Here is a 12371-nt window from a genome sequence, read left to right as displayed (position 1 = left end):
ATGGCCCAATGGGGAGAACATATTTCACAGGAAAAGCCTATCGGTTGTAAATATTGTCATGTTTGAGGACTTGCTAATACAGCATAACACACTGTCTGACATAGTGAACTTCAATGGCTATTTATACACTAGGAGCTGAACAGTAACCAGACAGACGTGCACTTAATCCATATTGGGCCATTGGCAAAATAGCCATTACGGTAAAGCCAAAACTAAATGTACTGAGTCAGCAGAGGCTTTATATTAACTATCATTGTTACAAAAGTAATGTACCCACATCGTAATAATTACGTATAACCTCAATCAGTTCTTAGATAGCAAAGGAAGAATTTATATTATAATGTACAAAACTTTGCCTGAAGTAACTGCAATTTTATAAACGCAAAGTCAATCTGGAAATTTTCTCAATATGTAACAAAATGGTTAACATGTGTTACAAATACACACTGTAAACATATGTTTACAAATGGCAAAACAAACACAATAACTGAATACATGAGGCTTCACTGATTGCTAACACACTTGCATTCTCTCCATTTTTGAATGTTTTAGAAACGTTCAAAGATTATTTTTTTTTAAATGTAGCCATATAAATTATTTGTTTTTATACAAATAAAACACCTTTTTATTGACAATATTTATCTTGTCCTTACAGTAAGATGTTGTATGTATTGTAGTATAGGCTGTAATGCACAAGAGGGTGCTCTTGGTCAGATTCTTGCAGGAAAATCCACTTTACTGCTGTGAATCATAACTGTCATTACCCAATCTATTGCATCTCTTTGCTTCACTGCTTTGAATTATGCGTTAAGGTTTAAGGCACTTTAGTTTGCTTTATGCCTGGGCTGTCCCATACCTTGAATTATACAAGTTGCAGAAATTGAAAGAATCATCAATAATTCTGTAAAACAATATGGAATCTGGTAATGCAGAAAGTGCATTTATTCACAAAAACACACTTAATTCATCATTATTGTTCACATGTAATCATAAAATGAACGTTTTCTCTGCTGAATACTATAAATACAATTTCTGCAATGTAGCAGGCTCTAAAACTAATGTTAGATACAATACTGTCCAGCAGACAATGACAAAGGAAATATTAATGGGACATCAAGCTGGCAAAAGAGGATCCTTCACTAGAACCATATTTCAACAGTCTTGAACATCAACCATAGCAGGTCCAGCTTCATTAACAGAATTTGAGAATTTAATGCTTGGGCAAAAAAGTATGTAATGTGACCTATAAATTGACAAGTCAAAGTTGTGTATACCACAGGGTAAGATTAACTCAATGTAACTAGATATTACTTCATTCGAAGGAATTAATTAGGGAATTTGAAATATTTAAAACAAAGTTATGTAGCTAGAATAGATGACATGTTCAAACATTAAAATTAATACTGCACAGCAATATTAAGAGTATACATTTGTCTATGCTGTATGTTCCTCCTTTTTCAAAGGGGCATGAGTATCAAGTCTTTCCAGATATAAGTAGCACCAGATGGGTCATTGTTTATGTATATGCACTGCTGTCTGCAAGCCCTTTGTGGGATAAAAATAGGTATTGAATTAATTTGCAATGAGTTCTCTCTCAGATAAAATCACAATTTAAGTTCAATTGCTATTCTACACATCCCTGGGGTTTGGTTTTGAAAGTAAATGAAAAGCCTCAATTCCAATATTCCTCAAGTCCAATATTCCTTCCTCTGGTAACTTAAATGGAATAATGGAAATGCATAAGCAGCTCATCACTTTTTTGTTTACAACCTAGCGAACACCTTAAACGGTCAAGTTCAATGTGAAAACCATCTTCAAATTTGATTCAAAAGAACTAAACAAATCATAACCATATGGTATCGGTCTTTTATTTTATTCTAAATATGATAGGTCAAATGGAGCCATGGGAGAAATCTGTTGATAGAAAACATCAAAATTTACTAGAAGAAGACGATTCTAGAGAGCGCAAAAAATAGCTGATTTACCACTCCTTCAAATAGGCTGACCTATTTTGTGTCACAAGACCAGGGCAGAAATACACTTCTAAGGTGGTGAAGGATACATACTGTACGTATAAGACATTAGGTAGAGTGTCATCAAGAAAATCATGAAACATTCATAAAGATTTACAGCTACAGTCTGCAACTTGGGAAGCTGTTTAATTGTTATTAAAATTCTTCATATTTACCCATTGATTATTGAAGAATATACTTATAAATGCCTCATGAGCTACAGCACAACGTGTCTCAAAATGTCTCTAGCCCTATCCTTTAGCTGTATACCAAAACAGGTGGCAGGGACCCCGTAAAAAATTGCAGACTGTAGCTTTAAGAGATTTAAAATGACTTACATACTGTAATAAATGGACAGAATATACACTTTACAACAAGATGACATACACACAAGCTATATAAAAGTATGACATAAAATATACATTAAGCGTCACAAAAAAAGTTACATAAAAACATGCACAAGACATTCTGCAGATGGCATTTAACATATGAGAAGGTGTAGCAACAGATTTTAAACATACAAAACATTTTAAGAGAAATGTTTACTTAAAAATGGGCCCAAGGCTTGGTCAGTACAGAAACCTTTTAACCATGCAAAAAGCTTTAAAATGTAAATGTTTTATGATCAAATGTCATTAGAAGTGAGTAATGTTTTGCCCATTGGAAATCATTAAGTAAGTAATGTAATCATATTACAAACCCTCTCTCGTTGTTATAAAGGATCATCATCAGCCAAAGCTGTCCAAAGCTCCTCTTCTCGTGTCCAAGTCCCATTATTCTTCCATTTTGGATTAAAAAGCACGTGTCATCAAATCAACCAATTTTGTTGTTTAATTCTTCCGTTTAATATGGTTGACCTTCTGCTGATTTGAATGCCTAAGGTATTTGTTCTATCCACCCGGCTGTCTGTGAATATAAAAAATCCTGTCTAGAATTAGCACGATGAAGTGCTTTATCTGTCACTTTAGATGAGATTAATAAAATGGCAAGAAATGACATGCCAGGATGGGTTGGCCACCCTCAGTTTAGAAAATACAAAGGATGCCACTTAGATGATTGTCTCTTCTGATTTCCATCTATAAAATCTAAAAATGCAGTGTCTTCTTTCCATTTCCATTTCCACTGTCTTCCATGGTCTCTGACCTGACAACCTGATTGCACGTGCACTGAACATAAGCGTGTTACTAGTTCTTCCTTTCCAGGTAGTTCGAGGGGACCCAGCCTTTCCGAGGTCGACCTCCATCCAGGATCTGGCAGTACCACCACCCATTAGGATTCCTCTCCAGAACCTCCAGAGTTGTTCCTTCAGGGAACCCCATGGTCTCCTCATCACCATGGTAATCCGCTATGGAGACATACACCTCACGGAGGTTGTTGTGGATGAGGTGGGGTTTGGGTTTTACAGTGGAAACAGGTAGACCGTTCCTCAGAGACCCAAGGCCCAGTGATTCGGAGCTGCCCGTGCCGGGTCTGTTCCGGTTCGCCATGTTACCGTTTGGCGCTGGGCTCCGCGGGGCTGTACCGAATGAAGCGTTGCGGCGCACGGTGGGACTAGAGCGTGGGTGGTCGGTGGAGTTGAGTGACTCACCTCTCCTAAGGGAGCCGACTGGGTTTGGGCCGTCGATGATCGGCCCGGAGATGAAGACAGACTGAGGCCTGACCACCTGTTGTTGTTTCGTACCATTCCTCTGCTTATGCAAGCTGTTGAACAGGTCAAAGGGCTTGGAGAGCCCCCCCGGGGGTTTGGAGGGGATGGGAGGTGTGCTCCTCTTCAGGCTCTGGTTGATGTTGTTCAGAGCCTGGACCCTCTGCTCGTTCTTCTCCAGGCTGTTGGACTTGCTCAGGCTGCCTGGCTTGGTGGGGGTGCCATCGGACTCGGACCCAGCTGTGTCGTCCAGCTGCCTGACAGGCTCCAGGTAGTAGGTTGGAGCCCAGCCCTCAGTGTCGCCCCAGCGGACGTACCACCAGCCGCTTTCCTGCTTCTCCAGCACCTCCACTTCCACCCCGGCAGGGAAGCTCATCTCTGAGTCCTGGACCTTCTCATAGGTGTCTGTGGTGCGGTAGAAGCTGCAGCCCTCGTCTGAGTCTCCACGGCTGCCTTTAGAGTAGATGGAGGAGAGGTCAGAGGTGCTGTGGGAGGACACAGAGTCCTCAGAGGAGATGACAGAGGCTGTTTCAAAGTCTTCTCCTCTGGAGCCCTTCTTCAGCTGGCCTGTAGGCCTCAGCTGTCTCCGGAGGCTGCTGATGTCCATCTTCTCTGCACTGGAGGCCTTGGTCACCTGGGGTTTAGGCCTGACCACTGGCTTAGGTTTGGTGGATGACTTGGTGGAACCCATTTTGTGTTCCTCTTTGTCCTTCTTGGACCTGGACTGCTTGGATAGATCTGGGATGGACTCTGTGGAAGCAGGTTTGGGGCTGGACTCCCCAGCCTCTGCTTTGGTTCGAGAATGGGACTGGCTTCCGTTCAGCTCCAGCTGGATATTCTTCCCTTTTCTCCTTGCCCCCAACGTGGAGTGAGAGTTTTCAGCCTTGCTAGTCTCCAACGGGGCGCTCGTCTTTGGGGAATCCGAGTCGCCACTGGATTGTGCATCAGGCTTCTCTCTGAAAGGTCTGAAGCCGTCATTCTCATAGATACACTCCTCAGGCTCCTCCTCTTCCTGCCCCACGTCCTCTGATGACTCACCCATCTTGAAGGAGGCGCTGTGGAGAGAAGAGGCCGGAGACGGCTTGGAGGACAGATGAGAGCCCTTACCTGAGGAGCCATCCTCATTCTTCCCATCCACTGAGGACCCATCTGTCCTGAGGAACTCAAACTCTGACTCCAGATCAAACCCAATTGCAGGAATGTCATATTCTGGCTCCTCGTACACAGGCCTCCCGGGAGATACAGGGGACTCGGGAGCCTCGGACCCAGGGCTGCTGGGAGGGGCGGTCTCCTCAGAGTCCTGCTTCTTGACGGGCGGGGCTGGGGGTGGGACTTTGGGACGGCTCAGAGTGCTGGTTCTGCGGTTTAGGTTGGGTTTCTTTCGTTTGTCGATGTAGGAGCAGGGAGCCCACCCCTCTTTCTCCCCGATTTGGACGTACCACCAGCCACCAGAGTTCTTCTCGATCACCTACAGGACAGAACAGAGAGAATAGATGGGGAGAAATTAACTACATGCAGTATCTGTTAATTTCAATAATTTACCTGAACAATAAAAAAACAATTAACATGAAAAAAGCTTACCTCAGCTTTCTGCCCTCCATTAAAACTAATGCCATCCGAAATGACAGACTGGAACTCTGCAATGGTGTAGTACTCTGCTTCAACAGTAGGGGGCTCTGGTGGTGAGGGTAAATTGGATCCCTGAGTGGAAAAAAATGTTCCAGCATTATGAATATTGCACAGCTGATACTGTTAACAATAGAACCGCCGGGCCGTTGAGCCTATAAGTACCCACTACGGAACCCTGAGAATGTTGCCGGGCGTCACCTTTAGCATACGGATCAGATGCATATCAACCCACAAGGTGCGCAAACATAAGCACCCTTGCTTGATAAATAGTTCTTAAACAACTATAAATCATGAATTGCATGAATACATATTTGTGGAAATATAACCATGTAAATATATAAACAACAGTTATAGAGGATATTCTATGTTTTGTATAATTCTACAAAGTCCTAAAAAGCCAATTTGGAACACTTCGAGCCAATGATGCATCAACAACACTCAAACAGTCTAATAAATGCATTTCATATATGCTATCAGAGGAATAATAATTTGCTTGTGTTTATAAAGGTCTTAGGTAACATTAGAATACTAGAAAACTATTATTTCAAAGAACATAATAGCATTTTCATTCGTTTATGTTAATCTAGGCTATAGGTAAAAACAAAAAACCACTAGGTTAAGTTCATCACAAAGAAGTCCGTTTTGGCAGGTCAAAAGAAACATTGTGGAAATAAGAAATTGTATTTAAATGAAAACAGAATAACATACTTTAAGTTTATTATGTTAGTAGTCTTTGCTTAGTAGCCAGAGCAATGCCGCAGCGCAAGTGGTCATGTGCTGATGCCATGGACAACGCAGATATTCTTGGAAAAAGTTACATTTGGAAATAGAGCTGCACCTCTTGAATTTCGAGAGTTATTTGACAAGCTGCAGAATATAATCTTTCTGACACTATATAGAAATCAAAACATTTTACCTGCATGTAACTCTGAAGTAAGATTTGACAAAGTGATGCTCCTTTCCATGCAACAGTCAATTACAAGCTGCGCCCATCACTACATGAACAATTTCACAGCTGATAATATCATCACTCAGACTATTGTCAATGTATTAGTCTTTTGGGTAACTCTTATGTGTGAAATTAGTTTCTATTTACAGTGCCTATGGAAAAATTCAGACCCCTTGACTTTTTCCACATTTTGTTACGTTTCAGCCTTATTCTAAAATGGATTAAATTGTTTTTTCCCCTCATCAATCTACACACAATACCCAATAATAACAAACCAAAACCAGCTTCTTTTTATTTATTTTTTTGCTAATTTATATATTTTTTTAACAACAGAAATATCACATTTACATTAGTATTCAGACATTTTGCTTCATTGGCAGTGATTACAGCATTGAGTCTTCTTGAGTATGACGCTACAAGCTTGGCATGTATTTGGGGAGTTTCTCCCATTCTTCCCTGCAGATCCTCTCAAGTTCTGTCAGGTTAGATGGGGAGCTTTGCTGCACAGCTATTTTCAGGTCTCTAAAGAGATGTTCGGTTGGGTTCAAGTCTGGGCTCTCGCTGGGCCACTCAAGGACATTCAGAGACTGGTACCGAAACCACTCCTGCGTTGTCTTGGCTGTGTGCTTAGGGTCGTTGTCCTGTTGGAAGGTGAAGCTTCGCCCCAGTCTGAGGTCCTGAGCAGTCTGGATCAGGTTTTCATCAAGGATCTCTGTACTTTGCTCTGTTCATATTTCCCTCTATCCTGACTAGTCTCCCAGTCCCGGCAGCTGAAGACCATCCCAACAACATGATGCTGCCACCACCATGCTTCACCGTAGGGATGGTGCCAGGTTTCCTCCAGAAGTGACGCTTGGCATTCAGGCCAAAAGAGTTCAATCATGGTTTCATCAGACCCGAGAATCTTGTTTCTCATGGTCTGAGAGTTTTTAGGTGTCTTTTGGCAAACTCAAAACGGACTGTCATGTGCCTTTTACTGAAGCGTGGATTCCTTCTGGCAACTTTACCATAAAGGCCTGATTTGTGGAGTGCTGCAGAGATGATTGTGCTTCTGGAAGGTTCTCCCATCTCCACAGAGGAACTCTAGAGCTCTGTCAGAGTGACCATCGGGTTCTTGGTCATCTCCCTGACCAAGGCCCTTCTCCCCCGATTGCTGGGGGACCTTCAATGCCTGATACCCTTACCCAATCCTGTCTCGGAGCTCTACGGACAATTCTTTCGACCTCATGGCTTGGTTTTTGCTCTGACATGCACTGTCAACTGTGGGACCTTATATAGACAGGTGTGTGCCTTTCCAAATCATGTCCAATCAATTGAATTTACCACAGGTGGACTCTAATCAAGTTGTAGAAACATCTCAAGGATGATCAATGGAAACAGGATACACCTGAGCTCAATTTCAATTCTCATAGCAAAGGGTCTGAATATCTATGTAAATAAGGTATTATTGTTTTGTATTTTTTATACATTTGCAAACATTTCTAACAATCTATTTTCGCTTTGTCATTGTTTGGTATTTTTTGGTATTTTATTAGGATCCCCATTAGCTGTTGCAAAAGCAGCAGCTACTCTTCCTGGGGTCCACACAAAACATGAAACATAATACAGAATGACATAATAGAGAACATCAACAGACAAGAATAGCTCAATGACAGAAATAAAAAAAAATGTTAAAAGGCACACGTGGCCTACATATCAATGCATACACAAACTATTTAGGTCAAATAGGTTAGAGGCATTTTGCCGCGAGGTGTTGCTTTATCTGTTTTGAGATCGAAGGAAGTTCCATGCAATAAGGGCTCTATATGATACTGTACGCTTTCTTGAATTTGTTCTGGATTTGGGGACTGTGAAAAGACCCCTGGTGGCATGTCTGGTGGGATAAGCGTGTGTGTCAGAGCTGTTTGTAAGTTGACTATTCAAACTATTTGGGATTTTCAACACATTAATGTTTCTTATAAAAATAAGAAGTGATGCAGTCAGTCTCTCCTCAACTGTTAGCCAAGAGAGACTGGCATGCATAGTATTTATATCAGCCCTCTGATTACAATTAAGAGCAAAATGTGCCGCTCTGTTTTAGGCCAGCTGCAGCTTAACTAGGTCTTTCCTTGCAGCACTGGACCACCCGACTGGACAATAATCAAGATTAGACTAAACTAGAGCCTGCAGAACTTGCTTCTTGGAGTGTGGTGTCAAAAAAGCAGAGCATCTCTTTATTACGGCTAGACCTCTCCCCATTTTTACAACCATTGAATCTATATGTTTTGACCATGACAGTTTACAATCTAAAGTAACACCAAGTAATTTAGTCTCAACTTGTTCAACAGCCACACCATTCATTACCAGATTCAGCTGAGGTCTAGAACTTAACTTCTTAGCGCTAGGGGTCAGAATTGTTTTTATTTTTTAAATAATGTGCCCAACGTAAACTGACATTTTCTCTGGCCCAGATCGTAGAATATGCATATAATTTACAGATTAGGATAGAAAACACTCCAAAGTTTCCAAAACTGTCAAAATATTGTCTGTGAGTATAACAATACTTATTCTGCAAGCGAAACCCTGAGAAAATGTAACCCAGAAGTGATATTTAAAAAAAAAAAAAACTGTTTCCTGGCCCGTCCAACCTCCATTTCAAGGGGTATCTCGATTCCGTTTCCAATGGCTTCCTCAGGCTGTGACCAGGCTTTAGACATAGTTTCAGGCTTTTATTTTGAAAAATGAGCGAGCTTTTTCAAAAGTAGTCAGGTGTCCTCTGAATATTTCCTGCGCGCGAGAGAGGGGCACCCCATTTTCCTTTTGTCTCTTAATGAATAGGTTATGGTCCGGGGGAAATATTATCGATTATGTTTGTTAAAAACAACCTGAGGATTGATTATAAAAAACATTTGACATGTTTCTACGACCATTACGGATACTTTTTGGAATTTGTCGAACGGAACACGGCTTTGGTTTTCTCAACATAATGCGCAACCCAAATCGCGTTTTTTTGTGATAAAAGTAATATTTATCGAACAAAAATAACATTTGTTGTGTAACTGGGAGTCTCGTGAGTGGAAACATCCGAAGATTATCAAAGGTAAGCAATTAATTTGATTGCTTTTCTGACTTTCGTGACCAAGCTAACCAAGCTAATATAAGGCTAACTGTTGTAGCATTTATTGCTACACTCACAAAAGCTTGGATTTCTTTCGCTGTAAAGTATATTTTCAAAATCTGACACGATAGGTGGATTAACAACAAGCTAAGCTGTGTTTTGGTATATTTCACTTGTGATTGCATGATTATAAATATTTTTAGTAATATCTTTTAATCTGATACGTTTGGGATTTTTCATCTTCCTTTCAGGACCGGAACGAGGCTGTATTCTCAGCATAACGCGCAACCCAAATGGCGTTTTTTTGTGATAAAAGTAATATTTATCGAACAAAAATAACATTTGTTGTGTAACTGGGAGTCTCGTGAGTGCAAACATCCGAAGATTATCTAAGGTAAGCGATTAATTTTATTGCTTTTCTGACTTTCGTGACCATGCTAATTTGGGACTAACTGTTGTAGCATTGAAAGCTACACTCACAAAAGCTTGGATTTCTTTCGCTGTAACATATATTTTCAAAATCTGACACGATAGGTGGATTTACAACAAGCTAAGCTGTGTTTTGGTATATTTCACTTGTGATTGCATGATTATAAATATTTTTAGTAATATTTTTGCATTTGGTGCCCTGCAATTCTAGCGGTGGTTTAGGAAAGTGATCCCGTAAAAGGGATCCGTAGCGCAGAGAAGTTAAGGAATGATTTGTAACATATACAATGCTCTTAGTTTTAGAGATGTTCAGGACCAGTTTATTACTGGCCACCCATTCCAAAACATACTGCAACTCTTTGTTAAGGGGTTTCAGTGACTTCATTAGCTGCAGTTGCTAATGCATATATGGTTGAATCATCAGCATACATGGACACACATGCTTTGTTTAATGCCAGTGGCAGGCCATTGGTAAAAATAGAAAATAATAGAGGGCCTAGAGAGCTGCCCTGCGGTACACCACACTTTACATGTTTGATATTAGAGAAGCTTCCATTAAAGAAAACACTATGAGTTCTGTTATATAGATAGCTCTGAATTCACGACATGGCAGAGGTTGAAAAGCCATAACACATACACTACCGTTCAAAAGTTTGGGGTCACTTAGAAATGTCCTTGTTTTTGAAAGAAAAGCAAATTCTTTGTATATTAAAATAACATCATATCGATCAGAAATACAGTGTAGACATTGTTAATGTTGTAAATGACTATTGTAGCTGGAAACTGTTGTGCTGATTAAAGATGCAATAAAACTGGCCTTCTTAAGACTAGTTTAAGTATCTGGAGCATCAGCATTTTTGGGTTCGATTACAGACTCAAAATGGCCAGAAACAAAGACCTTTCTTCTGAAACTCGTCAGTCTATTCTTGTTCTGAGAAATGAAGGCTATTCCATGCGAGAAATTGCCAAGAAACTGAAGATCTCGTACATTAAATTGTACCCGCAAAACACCAGTCTCAACGTCAACAGTGAAGATGCGACTCCGGGATGCTGGCCTTCTAGGCAGACTTGCAAAGAAAAAACCATATCTCAGACTGGCCAATAAAAAGAACAGATTAAGATGTGCAAAATAACAGACACTGAACAGAGGAACTCTAGAAGGCCAGCTTCCCGGAGTCGCCTCTTCACTGTTGACGTTGAGACTGGTGTTTTGCGGGTACTATTTAATTAAGCTGCCAATTGAGGATTTGTGAGGCGTCTGTTTCTAAAACTAGACACTCGAATGTACTTGTCCTCTTTCTCAGTTGTGCACTGGGGCCTCCCACTCCTCTTTCTATTCTGGCTAGAGCCAGTTTGCTCTGTTCTGTGAAGGGAGTTTTTTCAACAACAGGTTATGGTCAATAATATCAAAAGCTGCACTGAAATCTAATGGTACAGCTCCCACAATCTTCTTATTATCAATTTCTTTCAACCAATCATCAGTCATTTGTGTCAGTGCTGTACATGCTGAGTGCTCTTCTCTATAAGCATGTTGAAAGTCTGTTGTTAATTCGTTTACAGAGAAATAGCATTGTATTTGGCCAAACACAATTTTTCCCAACAGTTTGCTAAGAGCTGGCAGCAAGCTTATAGGTCTGCTGTTAGAACCAGTAAAGGCCGCTTTACCACTCTTGGGTAGCGGAATTACTTTGGCTTCCCTCCAGGCCTGAGGACAAATACTGTCCTCTAGGCTCAGATTAAAAATATGACAGATAGGAGTGGTTATAGAGTCAGCTACCATCCTTTCCATCTAAGTGGTCAATGCCAGGAGGTTTGTCATTATTGATCGATAACAATAATTTCCCCACCTCTCCCACACTAACTTTACAAAATTCAAACTTGCAATGCTTTTCATTATGTTCACTGTTCGTTGTTGGCATTTCCTGCCTAAGTTTGCCCACTTTGCCAATGAAATAGTCCTTAAAATATTTGCCAACATCAAATGGTTTCGTGATGAATCTGATTCGATGAAAGATGTAGTTGAATTTGTCTTTCTGCCCATAATTTAATTTAAAGTACTCCAAAGTTTTTATATCATTGATCTTGGCTTCATAATACAGTTTCTTCTTCTTTTTGTTGAATTTAGTCAAATATTTTCTCAATTTGCAGTAAGTAAGCCAGTCAGATGTGCAGCCAGACTTATTTGCCACTCATTCTGCCCCATCTCTTTCGACCATACAGTTTTTCAATTCCGATTAATTGGTATCGGCTTTTTTTGGTCCTCCAATAATCGGATTCGGCATTGAAAAATCTGAATCGGTCGACCTCTAGTCAGGACGTATATTATTTTATTTGTAGAATCCACGAGTATTTGGACAAAACACTTGAAGTTATTTTATTGTTGCTTGTAGGTCTCTTTTTGTTCATTTAAAAGATCCTTCATGTGTAATAGAGAGACACCACTGTCCTCAACGGTACTCCCGCCGGCTTTGGTCTTTGTCATGGTAGCTAGCAACGTAGGTTACACTGTTACTCCTCGCAGTTCCAGACAGGGCAGGTCACGGGGAAGATTGAAAACAACAAAGAGCAGGGATCTAGACAACCACAAACCCGGGACAATCTGCAGTCCTA

The 12371-nt window shown here is 40.6% G+C and overlaps 1 protein-coding gene across 1 annotated transcript in view; it reads right to left on the bottom strand.

The window, feature by feature from the left end:
- Positions 1-919: 919 nt before the first annotated feature.
- LOC120017660 (SH3 and PX domain-containing protein 2A-like) overlaps positions 920-12371 on the bottom strand; it is a 104042-nt gene continuing 92590 nt past the window's right edge. Inside the window, exons 12-13 of the mRNA XM_038960574.1 lie at positions 5239-5358; positions 920-5125 (exon numbers count right to left, since the gene is read on the bottom strand). Coding sequence (XP_038816502.1) covers positions 3197-5125; positions 5239-5358 — 2049 coding nt within the window. The 3' untranslated portion in view covers positions 920-3196. The remainder of the gene's footprint in view (positions 5126-5238; positions 5359-12371) is intronic.

The sequence above is a fragment of the Salvelinus namaycush genome, chromosome 22 (assembly GCF_016432855.1).
Source record: "Salvelinus namaycush isolate Seneca chromosome 22, SaNama_1.0, whole genome shotgun sequence".
In the NCBI taxonomy this organism is placed as follows: domain Eukaryota; kingdom Metazoa; phylum Chordata; class Actinopteri; order Salmoniformes; family Salmonidae; genus Salvelinus; species Salvelinus namaycush.
This window is presented reverse-complemented; position numbering and strand designations above follow the sequence as displayed.